Raw genomic sequence first — 25,821 nt, forward strand, 5'->3', positions numbered from 1 at the left:
CAATAACAGATTGCAAGAATTGATTGCGTGTTTCGTCCAGTTGGGAGAGCCCCACGAGGCAAATCGTTCTGGAAGCTCAGGTGTCTAAGACGGAGATACCACTCTATTCAACATAAGGGCAATTACTGCCTCGACCTACTTACATACCAAAGACCTTCAACAATAAGCCATAATTGTGATAATTGGTATAGCAAAAACGAAAATTCATCACCTCAAAGTGTTAGAATCATACGCAGTGAACCGAAAGGCTTATCGTGGAGATCGCCTGTTCCGCGACAATGTCAGACTTCCAAGCACCAGACACATCTTCGCTAGAGCGAGTAGCTTACCTCTGTGGCTACCCAATAGCCCATTCAAGATCGCCTTCTCTACATCACTCCATATACTCCTCGTACGGAAAGGATTGGGCCCAGCTATTATTTGAGACCAAGGACCTTGAAGGGTTTATAAAATATCTCAAGAAGGATCCAAAATGTATGGGGAGTGGTGTTACCATGCCATTCAAAGTTGCTGTCATTCCTTATCTCGACGAGCTTACCGAAGAAGGAAAAGTGATCGGGGCCATCAACACAATCTTCTTCAAAACGGCCCCTGATGGCTCCAGAATATATTGCGGGACAAATACTGATTGTATTGGAATCCGCGATGCTTTTATAAATAATGTTTCTGGCTCGCCATATCAAGGGAAGCCAGGGCTTGTTGTAGGTGGAGGTGGAACTTGCAGAGCTGCCATATATGCTTTACAAAAGTTTATGGGCTGTTCTCCAATTTACATTGTAAACCGAGATGCCGAGGAAGTGGAAGCTGTACTGAAAGAATGTCGTGCACAAGGGGTGGCAGATGATTTGATTCATGTCTCTTCAACAGCACAGGCAGAAAAATTGCAACCTCCAGGTGCTGTGGTGAGTGCTGTGCCAGACTTTCCTCCAAGGACCGAGAACGAGAAGACCGCCAGGGCCATCCTATCGAGCTTTTTAAACAGAGGAGACAGGGGTGCACTCTTGGAAATGTGCTACCACCCCTCTCCCGAGACAGAGATATCAGCACTGGCGAATCAAGCAGGTTGGCAAGTAATTGGCGGTATTGAGGCAATGATAGGGCAGGGATTTGCCCAAGCAGTATTGTGGACCGGCATTGAAATCAACGACCAACTGAAGAACTCAGCCCGCGAGGCAGTAGGGGGCTCACAGAAACCGCCACAATGAGAGGTGGCTGTAGGTGGATTAGGCCCGGCGTTGGGGTGTTCGGGAAAAGTCTTTTAGTTGTAGGCATGGACCAGCTTGATGGCAGCCAGATGGTAACCACGACCGTGTGAAAACAGCTTAGCGAAATATTGATCATGTGAAAAACTCTTCGCCATCCACGAGATACGATTTGTTCGCATGAATTGCATCATAAACAGCAGTTGCCATGCAGCTTTTGGGTGCCTTCCTACCTGTCATGGATTCAAATTGGGCGAGAGCTTGCTCAATCAAGGTTTCGATCCCATCGACCAAAACCCAAGGTCTTTGAGTTTCCGCACGGAAACTGGTCATTTGTTTGATCAATGGAGTCTCTTTGGTCATGTAAGCCATTTCAATGACCACCCCTCCAGTGGGCGACTCTAGCCACGTCTCAGGCATTGTAAAGTCTGCGCCAGGATTACCATCAAGGACCTCATGGGTAACACAAGATACCACAATGGTTGGTGGAGCATAACCCGAGGGCCAGGGATCTGACATTGATTCAAGGACTTTGACGGGCAATGCAAGGGTGGCTCCGGTGTGATATCGACCGGCAAAATCATTGAAGTGTGAGACAACCTTCTTCGTGTTCGAGACTGTTCTGTTGTAGACGAAGATGTTCCTGCATCCCATCTGTAGCATGGCGTACACTGCTGCTCTAGCCATGCCACCTGCCCCAATGACGAGACCTGTTGTCTTGGCCTGGATGGCATTGCGAGGGGCCAGGCTTCGGTTAATGCAACTCATAATGCCGATGAAGTCTGTATTGTCTCCGAACCAGCCAACAATGTGTCCGGAACGGTTCCGATTTTGGGCTTGTACATCCAGTGGTTGAACAGTACCCGTGGAATCGGATCTAATAGGGACCAGTGTATTGACCGCGCCAATGGCATTCGCATGGCCACTAAGTGCTTCAAGTTGAGGGACAACCTTCACTTTATATGGCTGGACTATACTCAAGCCCCCCGTAAAATTGTCAGAAGCAAGCTCGACAATGTCTACCCAGGAGGTAATGTTCTTCGTGCTGTAGTTGTGCTGCAGTCCGAGTAGTTTGTAGGCAGAGTTATGCATGGCGGGAGATAATGAGCCTGAAACGTTCCCTCCGACAATGTAGAATTTGAGGGGATCGAATGTGAAGCTATCGAACAATGCTTTGATGATCTGTTGAGAGCTCAAAAGCGGTTGGAAGTCGTTGGGATGTTTTGTTTCAATAGTGGGCAGTGAAGGGTGGGTCACAAGTGTCAAGATAGGATTCATTATTTGGGAGGTTCGTCCCATCAAGCCTGCATTGTATGCTATCGGGGCTCGTGAGTAGATGGGTAGGTCTTTCAATTCTTGCATGAACCATGTTAGAGCATCGTTATCAGCTCGCGAGGCTGGAGTGTTCAAAAGCCGGACAAGATCAAATCCAAGGTTGGTTGCTCTGTGGTACATGGTTTTCCATTTGGTGTCCTTCCAACTTGCCTTGTTTGGGATTGTGTTGGCATAACTCCCGATAAGCTTCGTGTGCCCTTTTATTGCCTTGATACGCTCAAGTTGCTCGTCATCAAGGTTGAGATCGACAATCATATACTCAACACCCAGTCTCAAGCCATGTGTCAAAACTCCCAGGTAGGTCTCGACGTTTGCGGATGAAGATATCTCCAAACTGACCGATATCAAGATTGGAACCTGGAGTGTCCTGCGTGCTTGAGCCACGATTTCACCCAGTGCTCTGATGGTGGTCGAGTGCCACTGATCGACATAGATGCCGACAACATCTCCAGCAGATTCGAGTTGGGTGAAATCAACTTGTTTGTTAGCGAAATCCGAGAGCCGCACACGGAGTAAGTGGGTATAAGATCTGTGTTCAATTGGAACATCGAGTGAAAAGGGCGACTGAAGGACTGGCTGAGCAGCGACGCTCCCAGTGACGAATCGAACGAAGCGAGAAAAGTCTGCCTGGACATTTCTGAGTCTGAAAGAATAATTTGGTGAAGCCCGATCAGCGTTGTCAGAGTCAGTGGAACCTGTTGTCGAATCGTCCTCTAGATTGAAGAATTCGAAATTTGAGCATTTTCTATGAGTGGCATTCCCATGATCAAGAAGTTTGGCAGATCGGTCAGACAAATTCAGAAGGGACTTGACTCTCAAGATGTCTCTAACGACAAAGACCACCGGATTTGTCTCGCAATACTGCTTGAGATATTCTTGTAGGCTGCTGGTCAAACTTCCCAGGCCACAATCGATCACACAGCCATACCTGTTGTCTTCTAACATCTGTCGGGAAGATTCAATGTCTTGCTTGTGGAACTGCTCGCTGCCGTGGGTCTTCAGGTAGTCTTGTCTGGACAAGCCATTGATGCTCTGAAAATAGTGATCCTCAGTCACGAACCTCCTGTTCAGTGCAGTAGCAGCGATGAAGCCTAGAGATCGTTTCCCGGATGCTCGAATTCCTATCAAAACCAAAGACGCCTCTGGATGAAAGACACGGCCAGTGCTGGTCGGAAGTGCCGTTATCGCAACCGCCGAAGAATCCTGTGCTAAAGGTGACCCAATGCCATTCTGGCTGTCAGAGGCAATGAGATGCTCAAGGGCCGAATTGTTCATCAGACGAGGAGAAGCAGTGGCGGAGGCAAACGGGGTCAGCTGTCTGGAACCCAGACCATTTCCATTCGGTCGATTCATGATGTGTGGTCTCCTACAGCTTTCTAAGGCTCTGAAAGTCCCACAATCGCCATTTGACGAGCTGCTGATACCAAGTGAGGACTATGTGCGACGGGGACCCTTTGGATAATGAGATCGAATTCAATTACCATCGCCACGAGAACGAAAGAGCCACAACGGATGAGTCGTCTTGGTGTCGAATCGTGGAATTACTCGGACGTGGATGGACGCCTGCAAAGTCCAACTGGCTCCTGGACAAACCTGGGGTAAGGTCGGGGCGGGATGTCCCTGGATTTTAGGCGAACCGTGGGGGACACATGCATTGCTCGAGGTGCCCAGGTCCAACGTTCTTAGGGCAATTGAAGCCCGATGGGCCCCCCTGGTCATTGTGCTAGGCGCCGCGCCCAGGTGAGCTTCCCTGCAGCTGGAGGTGCATCATCCGAAGGTTTCCGCCCACCACCTGCCAACCACGTCGTTCTGAAGGTTCAAGCTTGACCCAGATCTGTCTCAACCTTCCTCAAAAACAATAATGTACGTCGTTGCTAGCAACTCAAGTCACATGTGCTCGAGATCGACGAGCCACCAGACCAACGAAGATGGGCACAACTGCTCGTTCTTACTGTAATGGCTACAGCTAGAAATGACCTCGAGCATACAGCCACTGGAGCAAGCGACAATGAGGAGGATCCCGCAAGACGAACCAGAGCCCGCGTCTCGCGAGCATGCGCTAGGTGTCGCAGTAGGGTGAGTGAGACATTGTTCTCCTGTCCCATGCCAGTACTGATCCTCTGTCTAGAAAGACAAATGCGATGGCCAGCAACCACAATGCCACAACTGCGCAGGAGCAGGGCAAACTTGCCTTTATCTGCCAGCAAGCAAAAAGAGGGGCCTTCCAGAAGGCTATGTCCGAGGAATGGAAAAGCTATGGGCCGTCATGATCCAGAAAATCCAGGGCTTGGATGACACCGTGGAAAGGATCATGAATGACAACCAAGAAGAGCTGTTACACCTCTGGAACCATCAACGCCATGGTGATGACTTGCACCTGGGATGGAAGGAGTCTAAGATACTGGCTGCGCTTGAAAAAGTCCTATCCCAACTGGATCAAACATCTTCAAGTGACCTCAAAAGGAAACGGGATGCCGCTGACAATGGCCATACCCAACATTCCCAGACCGAACCTCGTGCTGAACCTGATCAACTCTCAGCACAATATCAAGTGACCAGTCTCAGACCGAGTCCATCACATCAATCGACGGTCTCTCAAGCGGAAGAACCATCGGCCGCTCTTGAGGTAGATCTTCCAGAATCTGCACCAAATTTACTCAATCACTATTTCAAATATACTCACTGTTGGTTCCCCATTCTGAACCGACCAAACACACTGAGGAAACTTTACGAATACAGGAGGTCATCCCGGTCAACGCAACCGAAATCGGCCGATCTGGCACTTCTGTGGGCAATTTGTGCTTATTCGCAGCAGCAAGTATCACGTTCTAGTGCCAGTGAGGTGCTCAATCAGGATATGGATGCCACCATCCAGCAAATGCGCCGAACAGCCCGATCGCTGATACCGACAGAGACAGAAAACCTCGAGTCTGGACACATTCAAGCCATTCTTCTCATAGTACTTCTTGATATGGGCACAGGGAGTTGGACTTCTGCTTGGTTGTTGATTGGTCTCGCAGTTCGAATGGTGTTAGACAGGATTGAGTCATTGGAGAGTCCAGGAAAAGTCTGGCTTGCAACGTTGCAAGGCTGTTTCGTCCTAGATACCTTGATTGCAGTTCGATTGGAGAGACCCCCTCATCTGCAAAGTGGTCATCTGAAGCGTGCCAACTTTCTTGATGCAGACGGACACGAAGAATGGGAACCATGGCAACCAGGAGGAAATGAAGCCACCCAGTCTCGTGAACCCGCCTTTACAATCAGTTGTTTCAATAGACTGACAGATCTTTGTATGATTGTCAACTTCGCCTGTCTACAACAGCAACCCCAGCCAGTGACAGATCAGGCAGTGATGGAAGCCCACCATGTGGCCCAGCAGTTCACTTTTCCGATCATGACGGTGGAGCAGAGGCCTCCTCATCAAATGCTCTTGCAGGCAACCTACTTTGCTATACTCGTCAAAATCTGTCATGCTACCCATGAGTCGCAGACGATTCCCCGCTGGCGATTTCTGGAAACGCTGGAACATTTTGACAACACGTGGGGTCAACCTGAACAATGTGGCATTCCGTCTCTTCTTTCCACTCTCTGTTATCTGGTGGGCTCAAAAATTCAAGATTCCACAGAAGATCCCACGGCTCACACTAAAGGAGCTCTCTGCGGCAGACTCTACCATGTGATGCTGAAATTATCCAAGACATGGCCTGATTTCAAGAACGCTAGCAACTCTTACATGTTCAGTCTATCAATCATGTCTGATCCGAGGTCACTACCGCATCCGGACAACCAATCCGTCCTGCGGTATGATCCTCGAAGTGGTACCAACTATGTGTCGCAACCAGGCCAAGCAGAGGTATGGCCCTCCCAGGCATCCTTGTTTGATAATGATATCAGCACCCCTGGTGTGAACCCAAACACAGTGGGCAGGTATGCAAATCGAGTGGATCATCATGTCCCTCTGGCAGATTCATTTGGAGCCCGCCCGCCATTCAATCAGGTGCCAATGGACTTCAGTTCGATAAACATGGATATATCTGAACCAAGTAATCGACCTTTGCTTGGACCCGCTTTGAGTCAGAGAGCTAGCTCGACGGGCGGAATGGCCACGTCTCCTAGCTTTAATGGAGATGAGATCGATGCATTGTTTCATGAAATGGCTGAACTCGATACTACCCAGTGGTCACTCGATCGAACTCAAGCATTAAAAGACTTTGGATTTTCAGACGACACGACATTTGAAGCATTCTGCAATGATCCAGATCGGCTCATGCTGTCTGATGCATATATGGGTCCTTTTGGACAGGGAGCAAAGGGTGGTAATGGTTTTGTCAATCAGTCCCTGCTGGGTGGGAATCCTCCGACCTCGATCCAACAACAGGGTGAATTTGGTCCGAGCTACGATATTGACATTATGGGGAACTCCTGGACGAATTGACGACCATCAGCAAGTCGTCATGGCCGTATCGAAATGTACTTAGAAGGAGGTTGCATATATATAATCTATTCAAATTCCTCCTATCCTCTAACTTGGCTCCTGTCTCCAACACTCAACGGCCAATGTAATGTCGATATGAAGCGAGCAGCATCATTGGACGGAGTCAGATCTCGCCGCAATCGCCACCTTGACCCGCAGACAGCAGACCAGGATTCGGCGGGCCAGATACATCGAAAGTGAACATCTTTTTCAGGCTTTGTGCATTTCCAATCTTCATGTCTGCCATCTGTTCTTCCTCCCTCCTGGTGAGATCGCTAGACGATGAGCCAGATCTCGTCGAAGCTCTGGACTTGCACCCGCTGTCTCCAAGCCATTGAGCGCAATGCCAACCGGGCTCACAGCGTGCGGGGTTCACTTGCCACCGCCCATGGGCATTCGAGACTCGGCAGGACTAGGGGATCACGCGCGTTCAGTGTTGTCCCTGCCAACAGACAAGACAACGACAAGTCACCTACACCGGCCGAACCTAGCAAAATAGAAAATGTCACACGGCAGACGGAGCAAGAGGGAGCCATGTCGCGCCGACTGGCCGAGATGGTGGAAGAGACCATGGATACTGGGAGTAAGAGTGACCGCAAGCTGATGCAAGACGTGGGCTTCTCGGACGAGTTGAAGAAACAACTCGAGGAAAGGATAGCGCAGACAGCCTTTGCAGCCCAGAACCAACAGGCTGCCAGTCAGGTCTCCATGCCGGTACGTTACTTCATCGATATACCCTCTGTTCACCTTACTAATGCGACGATAATCTAGAGCTCTGCAGGCAAGGGCACTCGAGACATTGCAAGTGCTCAGGCATGGAGTGGTACCGAGACTCTTCACGATTCCGCCCTCCGTATGCTGGACGATAGCCACAAGAAACTGCGATCTCCCTACAACCCGCCCGTTATTCCTCAGAAGAACCTTCGGCCTGCACCCAAGAAAACCCTCTCACCTGCCAATCGCCTAGCCAGCGCACGGGACAAGACCAGCATATATGCATTCAGTCAACAGAATGATATGGCCGAGAAAGAGCGAGAGAAGTGGCGGAAGGAATTGAAGGAACGTTTCACACCCGGTGCACGCCCGATGCCGACGACTTTACAGGGCCTCACCAGTCTTGCTAACGAGAGGATCGAGGATGCCATTGCAAGAGGTCAATTCAAGAACATCCCTCGGGGCAAGGGCAAGAATGTGGAAAGAGACTATAATGCCAACAGTCCGTTTCTCGACACGACCGAGTATTTCATGAATAAGATCATTCAGAAGCAGGATATCGTACCACCATGGATCGAGAAACAGCAGGAATTGGTCAAGATGGTGGCTACCTTTCGCGGGCGTTTAAGAAATGATTGGCGCCGGCATGCTGCCAGGTCAATTGCAAGTACCGGTGGGAGTGTTGCGGAGCAGGTACGCAGGGCACAGGGATATGCTCTAGCAGAAGAACAAGTCAACCCAAGAGCCAAGAAATCAGAGGCTCTGAGCTCGATTTCGACCGATGGGAGTCTGATGACCGTCACGGTCGAAGAGAGGATTGCCGTCGGTGTGGCTTCGGAGTCACCGTCACCAGCAGAGCAGCCACCATCGGCACCCAATGAACAAATTCAAATTACAGTGACCGAAGACCTCGCAGAGACCGCTGCAACTGACAACGTTGCTCAAGCCCCTACTAGGACCACAGATTCGACTCCGGCATCATCTCCTCCCGCTCCAGCCACCGTCCTCCCGATGCCCTACCCCTTCCGCGACCCTTCATGGGAAGCGATAGAACACGCATACCACACGCTCGCCATCAGTGAGATCAACAACCTCGCGCGGTCCTACAACCTCATGGCGCCCAAGATCGCTCAGAAACCGTACTACTCGCTGACGAGAGAACTGAACCGCTGCTTCGCCGAAGTGGCCCCCTCGCTGCCCGACGCCATCACCGAGCGCAGTCGCAAACCGGTCGTCAAGATCGCCATTGCGCCGCACAAGGAGGGCGGGATTCTCGACCGTTTTGGGAATGAGAAATATCGTGGTCATGAGGGCGTCATACGCGACGAGGGTCAGGGGAAAGGCTACGGCTTCAAGGATTTTTGGCGGGACCTGTTCTCCGGGAGTGGGAAGGCCAAGACAAAAGCGAAGAACAATGAGGTCGTGTAGATGGTTCTGCCTCTCTCGGGGTTGTGTTGTGTTGTGCGTGTCGGACCATTGAGCAGAGGTTGTAACACCAGCACTTCAATATTGTAATATATCCCAGTCTCTCAAGGGTAGAGTAAACACATGCCACGTGAATGGAGGTAGACAGTGTATATAAGAATGCCCCAGCAAATGACGAAATGACAAAACAAACATGTTAAACTAATATATACATAGACAAAATGGAAATAGACAAACTCTTGAAAAATATTCCGAAGGTCTCACTCAGTAAATGATATTTTAATTGTCTGCCATGGCAGATAGCTAGCTAAGCCCAGGGTAGGCAAGTAAAACAAGCACAGAATTGTAAATTTCCATAGTTAAGGCCCTTCATCCCAGCTCTTTAGCACATATTTGACTGTACCCCGAGTCGCTAACATATCATCGACAGAGTCAAACCCCGTCGCTCCCGGACACGTTTTTCTTCGGATCAACCGCTGTAACGCCCCGTGGACCAACAATTTCAACGAGGTGCGGTGTGGAGAGTCGCCATCTGCATAGTCATTCGACGATAGCATCTCAAGTGCCAGTCTCATCCAGCCTGATCCCGTACTTGGTCAATTAGTACGCCATGCCATCCCATCCGACATGTCTCCAGAATTCCTGACCAGGACGATCCATCCCCCCGTAATTCGGCACCGGCACCAACGAATCCCTGGCCATTGGGACATCGGCATCGGCATCATGATCATCGCTGGCATAGCTCCCGTTGTCGTCGTGTGTCAGTTCCCTCACTCTCGCCATTGCACGGGCGGCCTCGATGTCAACGTCGTGGCCGAAGCGGTGGTGTCGGCCTGTGGATCCCCGGCTGGTGCTCACCATGGAGGAGCTGCGCGTGCTGTTGGGGCGGTGGCTGCTGCGACGGCGGGGACAGTCGCGGATCGTGAGGACGGGCATTGCATTGCGCGTGTGGTTGTGGATGTTGGTCCAGTCGGGAGCTTTGAGAGCGAGGCCCACGAGCGCGGTGATAAAGAGCAGCATCAGGAGGACCGTGAAGAAGGGGATGGCAAGGTCGCTGATGTGTTGCATGGTACCAGGGTTGTTGTCACTGGGCATGGTGCTGTTGCTGCTGGCCAACGGTTTGGGCCCCGTGTTTTTGCGTATCGGAAGAGTGGAGTTCCCGGTCAGAGAGGAGACCATGTCGCGGACGCGGTGTATGTGTTGGATAGAAATGGGGCGCCAGGTTTTCGGGAGGGAGAGAAGTGGTTTGCTCGTCATGTCTAGCTGGGGGTTCTGAAGTGTCATGGTCGTGTTTTGGGTGGTCAGGTTTCCCCTACCCATGAAACGAACGACGAGCGGCATTTTGAGGTCGCAAGGATGCTTGTTTGCAGTACGAACTCGATTCGGCGAACTCAAGCCTGGGAGGGTGTTGGGGAGAGGAGTGTGATTCGGGTTGAGTGGTGCTTGACTTGCTGGAAAGATTGGAGGATTGTAGGATTTCTTAAATCTATTCATTTCACATCAAGCCTGAGCGTCTTATGAAAACTCTTTGAATAGAAAAGGCAACCTCAAAGTATATTTGATGTCCTCATAGGGGCTCGGCGTCCTCGGCGCGTGCTGCTATTGTGAAAGACCATGAAGGCCATCCACTTCTGCAAGGCTGCCAAACCTTGTTAGGAGGACCTCCCGAATCCACCCACACAATGGACTACGCCTGCACATCACAGGCTGCTGGATGGTGTAAGGACGTTATAGCACTACTCCAATCGTTGAGTAATATCACAAGCTCCAATAGAGGATTTCTTTCTCCTTGCTGGGGCGAATTGATGCGGTGGCTAAGACGCCTTTCACATAGACTGACTTGTCCGGCGACGCACCAACACCTGTCCATCTGGAATGTCCAACTGATCAAGCAAATCTGGATTCAGCTTGAATGCTGGACTGCTTATGACTTCTTGGGCTTTGGACATGTTCCTCTCGATAATGATACCAGGAACTTCTCCACCAAGATTAAAGCCAACATCTTCAGGCACCACTTGCAAACCATGACTGGCGCCCTTTTCCAGAACCTTCGCAAGATACCGCATTAAGCTGGTTAGAGCTTTCCGCCGACCTTCTTCACCAGAATCTTTTGTCGTCTCCAAGGTTTTGGACAATATTGCAGGCATATAGTATGGTAGCACTGCAGTTTCGTTGACATTGCCATCGACATTTAGTCCGGCAATTAATTTATCTTTGTCTGACTTGTCCAAAGCATGAAACGCATTGGAAAACAGTTTTGCCTGTTCGATATCCGCCGTGCGCCCCATTGTCAGTAACCGCAGTAAGGCTCTTTCTTCATCGTTACTAACACTCAATCTACGGAAACCCTTTCCGTAAAGCATATTCCCGCGCTTTGTGAGCACTTTGTCATAGCCCTGTCGCAGTGTCGATTTACCTTCGATAATGTCAAGAGACACTTCATGAACTGTTTTGAAAGCTTGATAGACAGGTTCAATAAAATTCTTGGAACCCTTGGAGTATAGATGTCCAGAAGCCCCAGCAACATCCAAGACTTGTTCCAGAAATTTGAGTTCAAATGCATGTTGATGACCACGCATATTGTACAACCCTTCCAGATTGAAAGGTACACTCTCGGCTTGAGCTAGCTGACCTGCATTCAGTTCCGATCCCAACTCCAGGCCTTTCATGACTTCGGCTCGATGTTCCTCATCAAGGTATCGTAGACAAGGAATCATATCTGCATTTGCAGCTTCAAGTAATATGGAATCGTGGTTCTGGTCTGAGATTTCTTTGTGGGTAAGATTGGTATAGTCGTGCTTGAGGTTAGGATCCTTGCCCAGGTCGTTTATTATCATGGAGAGAACCAAAGTGAAAAGATCATCTGGCGTCCGTATGTTATCCGTGAAGAGCTTACGCAGGGCTTGGAAAGAATCCTCGGTTAATCGGTATTCTGCTATCTGACCCGTTGTAAATCGTGCATAGTCGTTGTTGTGGATCCACCGCAGAGCAAGAATGCCGAGAAGAGTTCGATTGATCTCATCATAGTTGCTGCCATAGAGCATTTGAGATGGACTGGGGGAATCTACGGTGCCGTTTGATTTACGTTGTTCTTCGTTGCCCTCGACAGCGACCGCATTTCTCAGGCGTGCCAGTTCCGGAGCGAAAAATGTCTTGATTTGGGCCAGGAGAATGCCCTCATCGGTGCTGAAGAAATAACCACGATGAATGGTTTCCAGTAAGGTCGTCTGCGGACGCATTGTGTTTGCCGGCTTAGGGAAAAGTTTGTCGAATATCATGATTTGAATTCCCTTTCTTTGGAGCATAGATTGATGTATAAAAGCATGGTCGTGGGTGGTGACCAAAGATGGAGTCACACGAAGATGACTCCGAGAAGGCTGTGAGGTAGTCTTAAGGTTAAATGGATTGATTAACCTCACACATGAGATGAGTCTGGTCGGAATGGCCTGAATCTGAGGAGCCGTTGTGGCTATGCGGAGGGAATCGCACTAGTTAGAGACTCGTCTAGGCACTCGGGCTCCTTGTCCTCTCCCGTTTCTGTCTAGCTAGTGTAGTGGCCGACAGCGTGGTTTGACAGGTTGAGCGACTGTCGGTGAGTGTGCGAAGAAACAGAATACAATTACTGACACGGTAGCAAGATAGTGAGACGACTTATGGACATGAACATGGGGGAAGTCAGGCTGACTCCCAAGATGTTCGTACAAAAACAGGGCGTAGTCACGAATGTCGGGCGAAGCAACAGGAGAAGCAGAGAAACGGCGCGGGTTTTGGCCCAGCACTGCCCGCTCTTGCCTTCCAGGCACCGTTCACATGATTGGACATCACGTGCAGACGGCTAGTGTGACTAGCGTCGCTAGCGTCACCCGATCTCAGCAAGCGCCTTGGCATCGACATCGCATATCTGGATCTTCAACCTCATGAGCAAACCATGTGGTTGCCACTTGATCTAGACAGTCGAATGAATGTGGTAGCCTGGCCACTGGCCACTGTCATTACCCAACTGGTTGCGGCGACATGGTGTGCTTTCACTTGCTGCTCTAGTTTGCACTATTCTCCACCTCACGTGCTGTTTGACATACGATCATGCCGTCGCCTTGCGCTGCCCTCTATCCACATAGGTTGCATCCAAACAAGAGGAGGATACAACGGGGTGGATTGATTGTCATGGGTATTGCATACAGTGAGGAAGCGAGCTATGTCCACACTCCTCATTTTCAGCTTCTACAAAATCCGTGGACTTCAGTAAGCGATTAAGGCCGATAGGAAAGCAGTGCATGGATGTAACTATCCCTTTGTGACGAACAACAGGTAATCTTGATGAGCAGTGTCTTGATTGAACAATATCCATAATAAGGCAAGATTCAGCAACATCCTCTCCTGCTGTTTGGCCACAAGCTTGAAAAGTTGTTGTAGAGTCCACATCATATCAAACGTACTCAAAGTCCGAAAATATTGACAAACAGTGACTCAGGCAGTCTTTCGCATATATATCGAAGCTCTTCTGCTGGTAGGTTCGAATGAGAAAAGTTGTCCAAAGCCCAAAAAATGTATATATCATACATGCCTTGGCTTGCCATTGTCAACGGGGGGAAGCAGATTCACTATTGTTGTGTGTGAAGGGCGCCTGGTGACGGCCAGAAGTGAAGAAGTCTGTCACTTCCTGTGACTGTAAAAGATGATGGCACTTTATATTCCCAGCTCCATCCAACTTCTCCTTCTTTGTCTCTCTCCCTCTTTCTCCGTGCTTACAGCAGAAGATTCTGAGACAAACTACCGAGAACCAAGACAACATTGCAATCCCCCTTTTCAATCAAGCTCTCGGCAATGGCAAGCCCAAGCGGCAGCGGTGGACAGCCTCCACGCAAGCGGCCAACCTTGTTCGACCCGGCAAGATTTGGCAACGCGAGGAGGCCCTCAACACTAAACCTCACCAACCCCATACGCCCGGCCCCTGAAGTTCCTGGCCAGAACACTTACCCGCCGGCTCGCGCCCCTGCTGTTGATCCTCGACAGCGAGGGATCTCACTTGCCGATCTTCGAGCTCAACAGCTCGCCAACCTCACCAGCGACCAGGTCACAGGTCTCCTCTCCAACTCCAATCAGCGTGCTGAAAGACAAGCACCTGCTCCCAACCGATCTACCTCTCCTTCCTTCCACCAGCCCTCTGGGTCAGACGATGATTCCCTGTTTACTGGCGAAATCGAGCCAGCCACTGTGGAGACTCGACCTCCGACATCCAATTCTGAATCATCACGAGAGCCCAATGTCGACAATCAAGAACAAGACAATGACATTGAGGAGCCCTCCATCCCGAGTCAAGGACCATCTGGTGGTCAGTTCCAACCAGCCGCCTTGGAGGACGATGAGGATCTTTATGGTGGTGAACAGCCCCCTCTCCATCGAGCTGCGACAGTTGCCGTCAGGGAAGATGAGGACGCCGGTGACGTCCAGGGAGCAACCGCTCAGCACAGCTCGGGGGATGTTAACGAGGAGCTCTCTGAGTATGACCCAGATGGGGACTCAGACGAAGGTGTTATCACGTACGAGGACGTCGTCATTTACGGCGACGAGGACCTCTCTGATGATGGTGGCAATGATCGAGACGCCATAGTTCAAGCTGGCAGGCAGCGCAGGAAGAGAAGGAGGGAATTCGAGTACCTCATGAGTCGCGACTACGAAGAAGAGGAGGATAGTCAAGATGAGTAAGCAATCCAATGCTCTTTTTCTCTAATCTTGCGCAATAACTTTCCATCGTAGGGGCCAGCAAGGGGTCAAGCGCCCAAAGACATCGGGAACGTCCAGATCACCCACTCCACCGCATTTGCAACCTGGCATTGGTCGCCCGATCCCCGAATCTTTTGCCGAAATGTCCTTAGCTGACAGAGTCATGTTCGACCGGTGGGAGAACAGCGATAGGGGCTGGTCTGCTATAACTCACGAAGTCAATCGCCTTACAGGAGGCAATGAGGACAACATGGTGATCGCAACCTGGTACGTGGCATTAAGACGCTATCTTCACCACAAGGAGAAGATCATCATCAACACAAGGAGAAGATCATCATCAACACCTCATTGGAGAAGGCTTATGAAGAAGTTGACGCTGAAATGTTCCTTCGTCATGGTACCGAGTCACAAGGCGTCGGCAAGTTCTGGGAGATGCGCTGGCACCTGGTTCGTGAGGAGTACTGGGAGCTGGAGCACCTCGCGAAAGAGGCAAGAGAACTCCGCGATCGTTGGGTTGATTTGCATGCAGCTCATACACTACGAACTCACCCGGACTACGACTGGACGGACAACCGAGGTGCTCAGGCTGATCTCGTGCACGACCAGGAAGGATCGGGTGCGGAGTTAGGTGGAGAGATTGATGAGGCACTTGATGGAGAAGGTGAAGATGAATTTGATGAGGAAATAGCTGGAGAAGACGAGGAGGAGTATGAGGGAAAGGAGGATAAAGAAGAGGGCTACTTCTTTTGAAGCGAATGAGAAGATTGAGCATTAGTCAGCATCAAGTGCACCTTGCTTTCACCTTCTTCGTCTCATCCAGTTAACAACAAAGCTGATCTGCCCAGCCTTCCTTTCTACCTTGCTGTTAATCTCGCTGTCTTAACCGTGCTGATGCAAGGTCAGCGAATCTCACTGCTTGTCTTCCACACTTGTAGACAACGAGCTCCGGGTCTTGAAAATAAATAACATCTTTCAAAGTTGTGAGAGTTTTGGACAAAGCAACAGTCGGGCACTTATTTAATTGCGAAATCGGCCAAAAGAGTCGCCGAGTAGTAAATCTGCGGCAGGAGTCGGCCAGTCACAATTCAAAAGCCTCAAATCTTAAGAGTAACAAATTACCTCATTCCGCGTCAGTCGTCTGGTTCCGTAAACGATCATCATGGGGTATAAAGGAAACGCCGATATTCTCCGTTTTGACGCCTTGGTACACCAGGTAGGTTACATTTGAGTCACCGTCAAAGCTCGCGTTTCTTCGGTCCTTTCTTTTGAAATCTACAGCACACCAACATGTCTGTGAGGCAACCGAGATCTGCCCACATCAGGGCTGCGCATTCGAATGGCTCAGAGACGACCATCGAGACGACCAGACCAGGACAGTCCATGGAACTAGTCGGAGGCAGCAACGACGATGGTGACGATTTGAGCGCTCTCGAGCGTATAATCACTCCCTCCGATGCTCAGGTAGCAATGAGGCCGGTTTCGAGGAAGAAGCAAACCAGTATTCTGCTGTGCGCCTTTTTCGATGTCTTCGTCACTATCGGCCTCAACCAGGCGTATGGTGTGTTTCTGAACCACTATCTTTCCATGGCTAGTAGCGATAAAGACCCATTCCTGCCCAAAAGCGAGGTCACGAATAAAGCCATGGTCGCCTTTGTCGGGACCCTGGCCGCTGGTCTGACCTGGGGTGGCAGCATCTTCGTCAACCCCATCATGGCGCGGACTAAAGATCCGAGGTATATCACTGGAGCGGGAGCTATCTTGGTGGGACTGGGCTATGTTCTTGCTAGCTTTTGCAATCGTGTATGTGCGGACTATTTGATTACCATCGCCGGCAGGCTGACTCAAGACCACAGATCTGGCAATTGCTCTTGACACAAGGCTTCATCTATGGAGTCGGGACGTCTTTGCTGTATTTCCCAGTCGTATCTGTCGCCCCAGAATACTTCGATGCACATCGGGGCTCAGCAATGGGCATCATTCTGTCAGCGGCTGGTCTCGGTGGACTTGCATATGCACCTGCAGCACGCGCACTGCTGTCAAAGTTTGGAGCGGCCTGGACACTTCGAATCTTCGGACTGGTCAATTTCGGAATTTCGATCCCAGTAGCATTGTCTACACCACCGTCTCGAAGTCTGACAAAGAGACCAACCCTCGTGGACGCCAAGTTGGCCAAACGAGGCACTTTTATCCTGCAAGCTGTTGCGGCGATGGCGCAGGCTGCGGGTAACTTTGTGCCATTGACCTTTTTGCCCGAGTTTAGTACGAGACTGGGATACACCGCTGCATTGTAAGTTCTATCCCCACATATAAGAAATTTTATGCTGACTTGGGGTGACTCAATAGTGGCGCAGCACTTCTTGCTCTCAACAATGCTGTCAACACGGTAAGTCGTATCGGTATGGGTTTTGTTGCCGATAGTTTTGGTAGGCAGAATACCCTGGTCCTCAGTGTTCTTGGAAGTGCGATCACGGTAGTCGCATTCTGGTTGTCTAGTGCTCATGCAGATGACATGGCTCTATGGATTACGTTTGTGATAACGTATGGCGTATTTGCAGGAGGTGAGTATCCTCGCTCCCTAATCAATTCCTGCCACTGACACTCACTGACCTAGGTTATAATTCTTTATTTCCCACTACTGTGATTGAGGTGTTTGGGCCCCAAGCATATGCATCTGTGAGTGGATTCATCTACTTCATACGAGGTCTTGGAGCCCTTTGGGGTTCACCGGTCGGCGGTGTGCTGGTCACGGATGGTACTGGGCCACAGGCATATATCACGCTGATCTGGTACGATTTTGCACTATTGATGCTGTCCAGTATCTGTGTCATTGGGGTTCGCGGATTGGACGCCGTCGACAAAGGTCAATTCAAGCTCAAAGCATGATTCTCCGTAGGTTTAGAACTGTACTGTCAGGTAGATAGATGTAATACCAATTCCTCTTCACTCAATTCCTCAATGTCTTCAGCCTTGCTCAGCCTTGCCAACCTGGAGATGGTCATGCTTTCCCCCTTCCCCGCACGCCACTTTGAAGCTGGCTCCGTCCATGTTGGCCGTGCCGTGATTAACCGAAATCGGAGGTTCATTCAACTTCAAGTTCACCCTTCAATCTCTACCCACTGGCAGATCAATCCTCCACGGCAGTCTGCGCCATCTACTTCTATCAGCATGCAATCTGCAGCAGCATAAACTGATCAGGCACCCCAAAATCAGATCTAGTCAACAATGCACAAAGCCACGACGCGCCTCGCACCTTGCCTACGGAGGTTCGTTCGCAGTTTCAGTTCAACAAGGCAATGCGCCGCCGATCACGTAAGAATAGTCGAGGTTGGACCAAGAGATGGGCTACAGAATGAAAAGAAAGCGATTCCACTAGAAACCAAGCTTGAGCTCATTCGCAGACTCGCAGGTACAGGTATCACTCACCTGGAGGCTGGGTCCTTTGTCCCGGCGAAATGGGTTCCCCAGGTGAGGATTGAATCCCCCAACATGGTCAAGCACCTGGACTGATGTGTGCAGATGGCGTCTACATCAGAAATTCTGGAGACTTTAATCACAAAACCGCCTTCTGCGCCACACGGAATCGCATATAATTATCTGGTCCCAAACATCAGAGGTCTAGACAACCTCGTTAAGATATTCCAGGCAAACCATGCCCAGAACCCGACCTCTGAGCCAACTCCTCCTCCTTCCCCTGGCCCAGGTGACTCCTCGGCCACCAATGCTGATCAAATCTCTTCAGCAGCCAACTCCACCGAGATATCACTATTTGCTGCGGCAACCGAGGCATTCTCTCAAAAGAACACAAACTGCAGCATTGCAGAGTCCTTGGAACGTTCCAAACCTATAATGGAACTGGCCAAGAAACACAATATTCGCGTCCGTGGCTATGTCTCTGTAGCACTAGGTTGCCCATACGAAGGACCAGATACAGATCCACACAAGGTCGCAGAAATCACCGCCACGCTACTAGAAATGGGTTGTGATGAAGTCTCGGTCGCAGACACAACAGGAATGGGCACAGCACCTCGAACTCGAAAGCTCCTTCAGACTCTAAAAGAGGCTGGAATTCTTGAGGAAGATCTTGCACTACATTTTCATGACACTTACGGCATGGCTCTCGTCAACACCGTCGTTGGTCTTGAGCACGGCGTTCGCGTCTTTGATAGTTCTGTGGGAGGCTTAGGTGGTTGCCCTTACAGCCCTGGGGCGACCGGCAATGTGGCAACCGAAGATCTAGTTCATTTATTCCACAGTCTTGGATGCGAGACGGGCATCGACATGCCCAAGATGGCTGAAATCGGCAAGTGGATCACAGCGGAACTTGGTCGTCCTAATGACTCGAGGGCGGGGAAAGCTACTTTGGCCAGATCGAAAAGTTTGTAGAGAGCAATCAAGAATAAAAGCATTGAATCATCGACCGAATCTTTATCGTGCTTGTTGTTCAATTCACCATCGGCAGACAAGCCTCGGAACGAATTTCAGACGGCGCTCTGACTCCTCATATCCAATGATGGCTTCCATCGCAGTCACCTCGGGCTTGTCACCCATTCGAACTTTCACAGCTAGCTTCTGGTCATTCCTCTACTGCAGTGTGGTGCACCTCAGTTATTCCGACTTCGTGAGTCTCTGCTGTCCCGCCTTGCCGCGGATCTCGAATGTTTGACTTCTCGCGAGTCGAGTTATACGATTTCTGTCAATCCTGCGCGAGATCAACGGCAATCGGGCTTCGTTATGTCAAGGTACTCCATGACTGGGCATATCTACAACCCGAAGTCCCTTCTGTTAGCAGTGTTGTCATATCTGATTCACCCTTTGAGATTCAGTATAAATTGAGCGTCCTGGATTTCCCTTTCGATTCGGTTATCTACAGATCCTCAACAAGTTTCAATACACTTCCTCCCAAATTCAAATCCAAACGCAACAACAATCTATTATACTAAAAAATCAATCATTCTCCAATGTCTACCCGAACAAACGACAGGATCGACCCCGATATCTCATTCTTGCTCCACTTGAGAGGTGATCCTATAAACGGCAAAGGCCACGGAACGGATTACACCCGAACTGCGCCTCATAGACCACTAGGACTAAAGCTCGAATTAGATCCTCCAACGACAGGACACTTCAAGTTGAGACACTTCGAACTGATTCTAACCAACATTGTGAGGCGGGCGCCAATCACGCAAGGTCTTGACAGGGACCGTATGACTGGTGTTGTTGACATGAAACGGCTGGAGAATATGGCTACAGCATCCGTGAAGGGCAACGAGTCAAGTAAACTTGACCTTTACAGTACGAAAGGTGTGTACTTGTTCACCTACCATCGTCTGCGAGACGCATCGGGTCTGCACTGGAAGCTTCCGGTGTCCGAGCTGTCTCTTATGTGAAGAACATAAGATCGCACTTGGATTGTTGATGGCAGATACCGTGGGTTAGTCATTCTCGACGGCAGTGTTTGATCGGAAAGTCGTTCTCGTCTGTTAGTTCATCTTGGAGCTGATGGAGGTTAACCTGGGCGCTGGGGGAAATTGGTGCTGGGGCAGGTTCATCAGGCTTTGCCTGCTCATTGTACGACTATTGACGTCGATAGGTAGTTACCCTCTCCGTGCCATGCAGAGCTCTGGAGCCGACATCCACATCACATATTATGAGCTAATACACTACACAATAATGTTCACTTTCTTTCCTGCGCTTCCTGCTATATACCAGACATGCCACGAGAAAAGGAGTCTTGCAATATCGCCGTACGACAGCCACCGCAATGTCGAAAGCCTCCAGTGTAGGGTTAAGAGCGGAGACTTGTAAGATGGCCCCCGAAGCCAAGCAGGCTGTGATTTCAGGGGTAAACTCGACTCGGCCTATTCCAGCAGAAATGACCCCAAGGCTCTGGTAAGCAATCATGATTCGAACGCATTCCTGCATCATTATTTCCATCAGATACCACGTCAAGACATCGGTGATATCTCTGAACAGATAGGATCGACAGGGATGGTCGATAAGCGAAAGGGCCAACTGCATTTACTCCAATCAATGTTCCCAAACAGGATATATTCCTCGAGATGGGTCTTCTCCAAACCCCATGCGGTATTTGATATGCCCTCATTCCCATGTTAATGTCAGCTATGATTCCAGATGTATCACCTAACCTCAGCCAGCCGTCATGGATATTGTCTCGTGAAGCGGGAACAATTCAAATATAATCCTTGATGTCCTGAATACACATTCTCAACCAATTGACATACGCAAGGGTCAAAAAAATCTCCTCTTCAGAGGTAGTCCACACCATTCCTACGCAGCAGAAAGTCTCCCAGCATGTCGCAACACCAAGCCCTCCAACAGATGCGCCTCGCCCGCCGCCAAAACGACCTACAACTCATCAGCAGACTAGGCCCTCTCCACGCGAATCTCGAAGAATACTACAGCGCCATCCCGCTCCCCGACGGACACAATGCAGAAATCAAAGTCATCCGACCCAAGGAAACCTCTCCTCCATCTGCAGCACGCCCACTCATCGTGCTATTCCATGGCGGCGGCTTCAGCGCCGGAAACGTCGAGTACATGACACGGCCAGGCCGGGAATTCGCAATCGAGTTCGGCGCCGTGGTCGTCAGCGCCACGTATCGGCTGGCGCCCGAACATAAATTCCCTGTCCCGATGCAAGACGCGTGGGACACCCTGGTGTACCTCGCGGGGAATGCAGCGCAATTTGGTGCGGAACCCACGGCCGGGTTCATCGTCGGCGGCGTTTCTGCAGGCGGGACCATGGCGGCGGTGGTGACGCAGCTTGCGCGCGATCGCAACCTGCAGCCGCCGTTGACGGGGTCGTTTGTGTCGATTCCTCTGTTGTTGGTCAAGGATATTGTGCCGGCGCAGTATAAGAAGATGTGGAGGTCGATGGATGAGAATAAGAATAATCCGACGCTGAGCCGAGATACGATCAAGAATATCATTCGCACGCTCGCGCCGGATGTCAAGTCGCCGTTATTTTCGCCATTCAATAGTCGGACGCCACATTATGGGCTGCCGCCGACCTATATCCATGTGGGTGGGTTGGATGTTTTGCGAGATGACGGGATTATCTTTGAGAAGGCGCTCAGGGAGAATGGTGTGAAGACCAAGATTGATGTTTATCCGGATCTGGGTCATGCTGCTTGGACGATTTACTCGGTTGGGTCGAGTGGGCAGTTGGGTCCTAATACAATGAATGGCATGAAGTGGTTATTGAACAGAGGGACCATCTAGGGGATTTTTGTGATGAGCTGATGAGGTGACGTCTTACCATGAGGGTAGAGGTGCGGCTCTCATGCGACCGTTAGCGGCGCATAGTCACCGAGAAGAGAACCAAGGAATGGTGAAGGTTAGTTTGTTTGACAGATGATGGTTTGTAGTCATACACCCAAAGTACTGACAGTTTGCTGGTGGGGAGAGAATTTTCTCGCCAGCTTCATTGTTTGACTTACCCGCTCCTTCATCTTTCTTCTCCAATGACACAAGCTGGCTCATCGCCCCTGATACCTTCATGTTCGACTTGAAAGAGATTTGATCCCGTAAGGCAAAACTTCGGGTATGGTCAACAACACACCTGCCAAATCGAATCTTCACAGGACTGCTCTGACTCGAGCTACGTGGGAGACGCGGAGCCGCAACTGCATTCACATTCTGGCAGATCAGACATATGATCCCTGAGGCCTGTTAAACCTTGCCCAGCGCGAAACCATTTTCTTTACCCAGTGGGGCTGTTCTCAAGTGAAGGTGCCATTGAAGAAGGCACAATCGAGGGACAGCATTGAGTGTTGATCATCATAACAGCAGAACGTCCCTGAAGTGGTGAAGTTGTGTCTTCCTTGAAGCACTCTAGGGTCCCAAGAAGGATTTTTCACACCAAGACTGTCGGTCACCATGTTCTCATTACCACCACATTTTAGAGGGGTTAAGGTGACATTGCGCTGCAGGACAAACGGTAGACGCTATCAGTCAGGGTCAACCAGCCATTAATGGCGCTCTCAGAAGGCTTTCCCAACGAAAGCCGGAGTTCAAGGTGAATTGGTTGCTCACTTGCTCGAGCCAATCAGATTGATATGATTCTCAATCTTTGCGGCCTCAAGACGATAATTGAACGCCAGCCAAATCAGATTGGTTGAATTATACACTGGTGGACTTTCGTCGAGCATTCCATCTCGGCAGAGTCCGCATCTCGTCCCGACTGAAGGAAATGTGAGAAGAACCTTGAATCAACGTCAGTCCAGTGCCTGCTGATCCCGGGTTAACGTCGGTAGCACGTGGTAGTGAAACAGCAGGAGGACTTGAGAGACAGTAGTCAAGGGCTTTCTTCACGTTAATTGAGTCAGGGCCTTGAAGCATATAAGCCAACATTCGAGTGTGAGAAATTGTCGTCACTGACTAGGTTTCGTTTGGTACCTGACCTCCGTCGACTTCACCCGAAACTTACCTGCTTTCTATATAACCATATCTCGGATATCCCCCATCACACCTAACCCCAAACAAGAATGCATCGAACGAATCCAGAAACACAGCAAAGTCAAAGATCTCTCTTTTCGCGTCGGCAGCCTGCAAACGGAGTCAGTGGTTGCCAGGCTGCGACGCGACTTGTGAGGCAGTCCTGGTTGTGCACTGCGATAGTGACAATTTTGGTCGCGACAGCAACAGTACATCGCGCTGCCTTGCCTCAACATACTGCTCCGATATGCGCAGCAGCCCACATCGTTTTATTTCTTTTGAACTTACCACTTTCTCACCACATCACCCCGCAAACACATAATCCCATCCCCACCCCAATCAGATATCTTACCAGGCAGAACGAACAGAGTCCGTCTTATCAGACAACGCTACTCGGAACACAGCCTTACCAACCTCTCCGGACCTTGGGTTCATCAACATCGACCCTCTTTCTCCATAACAAAAATCTCCTGAGCCCCTGACAAGCCTTAGCAATGGCACCTCGCAATCGCCACAAGAAGAGACAAGTCTCCAAGGAGTCCAACGCATTCTCCGACGTCACGAACAACAGTGCGATGCAAAGCAACGAGATCTTCTTCGACAATCAGCTGCAACAACTCCAAGAACTCCCAGAACTGCAAATTGCAGCGGAGCCTTCGCATAGTTCATCCATCACGTGGAAAAGTCCTTGGGTGAAAGAAAAAGAAGAATATGAGAGAATTCGACATCGAGTCCGTCATTTTTCACCCGCAGTGTTCAAAGGCAGAAGGAAAGAGCTTTTCCCCCAGGATACCTCCGAATGGATGGAGCATAAGAGAGGATTGGCAGCCATGAACGAAGCTGGTCTGCGAGAAGATATCGCACACATGAAAGAACTGATAGCCATCAAAGAGAAGGATCCCAAGGGTCAAAAACTCATGAAGCCTTTTGGGGGAAAGGTATTCAGTGATGATCTCAGCTCAGTGCTGGCACTGCCAACCATCTGGAACTCCAACAATTTCGACCCCGCCAATGTCAATCTTGGGGCCAATTGGCCAAGCAAACGCGAAGCGCAGTTGTATGTCGATGGCCGAAAGAATGGACCAGCAAACCAGAAGAACCCTCTGCCACCACCAAAGCTCCCAGGCACAACCTTGGAGGAGGAAGCATTCATCAAGCCATGGCCACTCGACAGGACTGGACCAAATCAGGATGAGATCAGATTCTACAACTCGCTCATGGACAATGACCCGGAGTTCGCATCCAGGGGTGCTTCTTTGCTTGGATCCGCATTGATCGGTGAGATCGGCCAACGTACTGAGCCAACCACACTGGAGAGGCGATATGCAAATCTGCAAACAGTGCCAGAAGAGGCAGGGATTCAGCACGGGTATTTTTACCAAGACAGTGAATCAGAGTCTGCCCCCGAACAACCCTTGGATGTGTCTGGACCGCATGGATATGCAAGGCAGGATCAATCACAGGGGGCTTTCTATGCGAGGGAGAACGAGCATGAAGGGATTTGGTATGGTCCAAACGGTCAAGGACCGCAACTCGGCCATGGAAGCCATTGGTATTGAGTTGCTGGCAATTCCGATCGAGGCTGAGCACGAGCGACTGGTGATGGAGACGGTTGTAGGATTCTGGAGATGTCAGTGCAGTGGGAGTGACAGCCAACGGCAATAGAATCGTGACCCAAATGGGTCTCTGACAGAGTACAGCTGATTTGAGATGGTGCAGAAGGGCTGTTATGAGTGACGACACAACTTGCTTGGATAGCGAGACTTGTATGATTACCCACACCCTCGAGTTGTCGAGGCTTTTGAGTATCGAGCGAGTTTTTCAACTCAAGCACATGCTGCAGGTAGACAGCGACTTGAGCTTCAGTGAGGGAGGATGAATAATGAATAATGTCGAGTGAGAGAGCTCATCCTGAGGCTGTAAACAAAAGAAATTACGCGTCGAAAGTGACGCGAGACAACTTGACCAAGGCAAGAATGGACTGGACGTCACTTTTGACATACTCGCCCGAGTTGCCCGAATTTGACAAACACAGACTAACTCATCGGTAGCGTCTTGGCATATACTAGTGAAACACTGGCAAAAGTCCATTCAATTCTTTCCTGTTCAGTTCCCTCAGCGAGATAGCCTCAGCTCGAAAGGACCATCACGATGAAATCTTCAGTGCTTTATCGAACGAACACGCGTCACACGAGAATTAGAATCTTAAACTGCAAATTAAAGATCTGGGGTTGGCACCGTTCAGCAGTCTAACGTAAGCTCGCTCCCCAGGCTCCGCATCCCCACCCCCCGGATACGAAGGCAAGATGTGGAGGCGTTGGCGGCAAATGGACCTCGGCTTCAACGACCCTGATGCCGACTACCGCTATTGTGAGGCCTCAAAGTGCTTGCCTGACACGGTCTGGCTGTCCTCTAAAAAGACTTGAAAGTTCATTTATACGATGGGTTGGCGATTATTGATTTCTCCAGAATCATCTCCCAAATCCTAAG

General features: G+C 50.2%; 11 protein-coding genes across 11 annotated transcripts; 8 read left to right on the plus strand and 3 right to left on the minus strand.

The window, feature by feature from the left end:
- Nucleotides 1-278: 278 nt before the first annotated feature.
- Nucleotides 279-1,205, plus strand: LTR84_009041 (uncharacterized protein; the record flags this gene model as incomplete). The annotated part of the gene is made up of 1 exon (XM_064852583.1): nucleotides 279-1,205. One exon carries the CDS (start codon nucleotides 279-281, stop codon nucleotides 1,203-1,205), a length of 927 nt encoding a protein of 308 aa, XP_064701290.1.
- Nucleotides 1,206-1,337: 132 nt separating this feature from the next.
- LTR84_009042 (uncharacterized protein) lies at nucleotides 1,338-3,890 on the minus strand (the record flags this gene model as incomplete). The annotated part of the gene is made up of 1 exon (XM_064852584.1): nucleotides 1,338-3,890. The coding sequence occupies one exon, from the start codon at nucleotides 3,888-3,890 to the stop codon at nucleotides 1,338-1,340; it is 2,553 nt and encodes an 850-aa protein (XP_064701291.1).
- A 603-nt stretch (nucleotides 3,891-4,493) lies between these two features.
- LTR84_009043 (uncharacterized protein) lies at nucleotides 4,494-6,972 on the plus strand (the record flags this gene model as incomplete). Its single annotated transcript, XM_064852585.1, has 2 exons — nucleotides 4,494-4,613; nucleotides 4,666-6,972. 2 exons carry the CDS (start codon nucleotides 4,494-4,496, stop codon nucleotides 6,970-6,972), a joined length of 2,427 nt encoding a protein of 808 aa, XP_064701292.1.
- Nucleotides 6,973-7,293: 321 nt separating this feature from the next.
- On the plus strand, nucleotides 7,294-9,153 carry LTR84_009044 (uncharacterized protein; the record flags this gene model as incomplete). Its single annotated transcript, XM_064852586.1, has 2 exons — nucleotides 7,294-7,725; nucleotides 7,783-9,153. The coding sequence occupies 2 exons, from the start codon at nucleotides 7,294-7,296 to the stop codon at nucleotides 9,151-9,153; spliced, it is 1,803 nt and encodes a 600-aa protein (XP_064701293.1).
- A 597-nt stretch (nucleotides 9,154-9,750) lies between these two features.
- Nucleotides 9,751-10,491, minus strand: LTR84_009045 (uncharacterized protein; the record flags this gene model as incomplete). Its single annotated transcript, XM_064852587.1, has 1 exon — nucleotides 9,751-10,491. One exon carries the CDS (start codon nucleotides 10,489-10,491, stop codon nucleotides 9,751-9,753), a length of 741 nt encoding a protein of 246 aa, XP_064701294.1.
- Nucleotides 10,492-10,976: 485 nt separating this feature from the next.
- LTR84_009046 (uncharacterized protein) lies at nucleotides 10,977-12,389 on the minus strand (the record flags this gene model as incomplete). The annotated part of the gene is made up of 1 exon (XM_064852588.1): nucleotides 10,977-12,389. The coding sequence occupies one exon, from the start codon at nucleotides 12,387-12,389 to the stop codon at nucleotides 10,977-10,979; it is 1,413 nt and encodes a 470-aa protein (XP_064701295.1).
- Nucleotides 12,390-13,974: 1,585 nt separating this feature from the next.
- LTR84_009047 (uncharacterized protein) lies at nucleotides 13,975-15,624 on the plus strand (the record flags this gene model as incomplete). Its single annotated transcript, XM_064852589.1, has 3 exons — nucleotides 13,975-14,852; nucleotides 14,908-15,145; nucleotides 15,199-15,624. 3 exons carry the CDS (start codon nucleotides 13,975-13,977, stop codon nucleotides 15,622-15,624), a joined length of 1,542 nt encoding a protein of 513 aa, XP_064701296.1.
- Nucleotides 15,625-16,161: 537 nt separating this feature from the next.
- Nucleotides 16,162-17,757, plus strand: LTR84_009048 (uncharacterized protein; the record flags this gene model as incomplete). The annotated part of the gene is made up of 4 exons (XM_064852590.1): nucleotides 16,162-16,674; nucleotides 16,728-17,161; nucleotides 17,218-17,432; nucleotides 17,486-17,757. 4 exons carry the CDS (start codon nucleotides 16,162-16,164, stop codon nucleotides 17,755-17,757), a joined length of 1,434 nt encoding a protein of 477 aa, XP_064701297.1.
- A 339-nt stretch (nucleotides 17,758-18,096) lies between these two features.
- LTR84_009049 (uncharacterized protein) lies at nucleotides 18,097-19,257 on the plus strand (the record flags this gene model as incomplete). The annotated part of the gene is made up of 2 exons (XM_064852591.1): nucleotides 18,097-18,339; nucleotides 18,391-19,257. The coding sequence occupies 2 exons, from the start codon at nucleotides 18,097-18,099 to the stop codon at nucleotides 19,255-19,257; spliced, it is 1,110 nt and encodes a 369-aa protein (XP_064701298.1).
- A 1,929-nt stretch (nucleotides 19,258-21,186) lies between these two features.
- LTR84_009050 (uncharacterized protein) lies at nucleotides 21,187-22,116 on the plus strand (the record flags this gene model as incomplete). Its single annotated transcript, XM_064852592.1, has 1 exon — nucleotides 21,187-22,116. The coding sequence occupies one exon, from the start codon at nucleotides 21,187-21,189 to the stop codon at nucleotides 22,114-22,116; it is 930 nt and encodes a 309-aa protein (XP_064701299.1).
- Nucleotides 22,117-23,825: 1,709 nt separating this feature from the next.
- LTR84_009051 (uncharacterized protein) lies at nucleotides 23,826-24,890 on the plus strand (the record flags this gene model as incomplete). The annotated part of the gene is made up of 1 exon (XM_064852593.1): nucleotides 23,826-24,890. One exon carries the CDS (start codon nucleotides 23,826-23,828, stop codon nucleotides 24,888-24,890), a length of 1,065 nt encoding a protein of 354 aa, XP_064701300.1.
- Between the last annotated feature and the right edge of the window lie 931 nt (nucleotides 24,891-25,821).

The sequence above is a fragment of the Exophiala bonariae genome (assembly GCF_035927105.1).
Source record: "Exophiala bonariae strain CCFEE 5792 chromosome Unknown scaffold_35, whole genome shotgun sequence".
NCBI classification, from domain to species: Eukaryota; Fungi; Ascomycota; class Eurotiomycetes; order Chaetothyriales; family Herpotrichiellaceae; genus Exophiala; species Exophiala bonariae.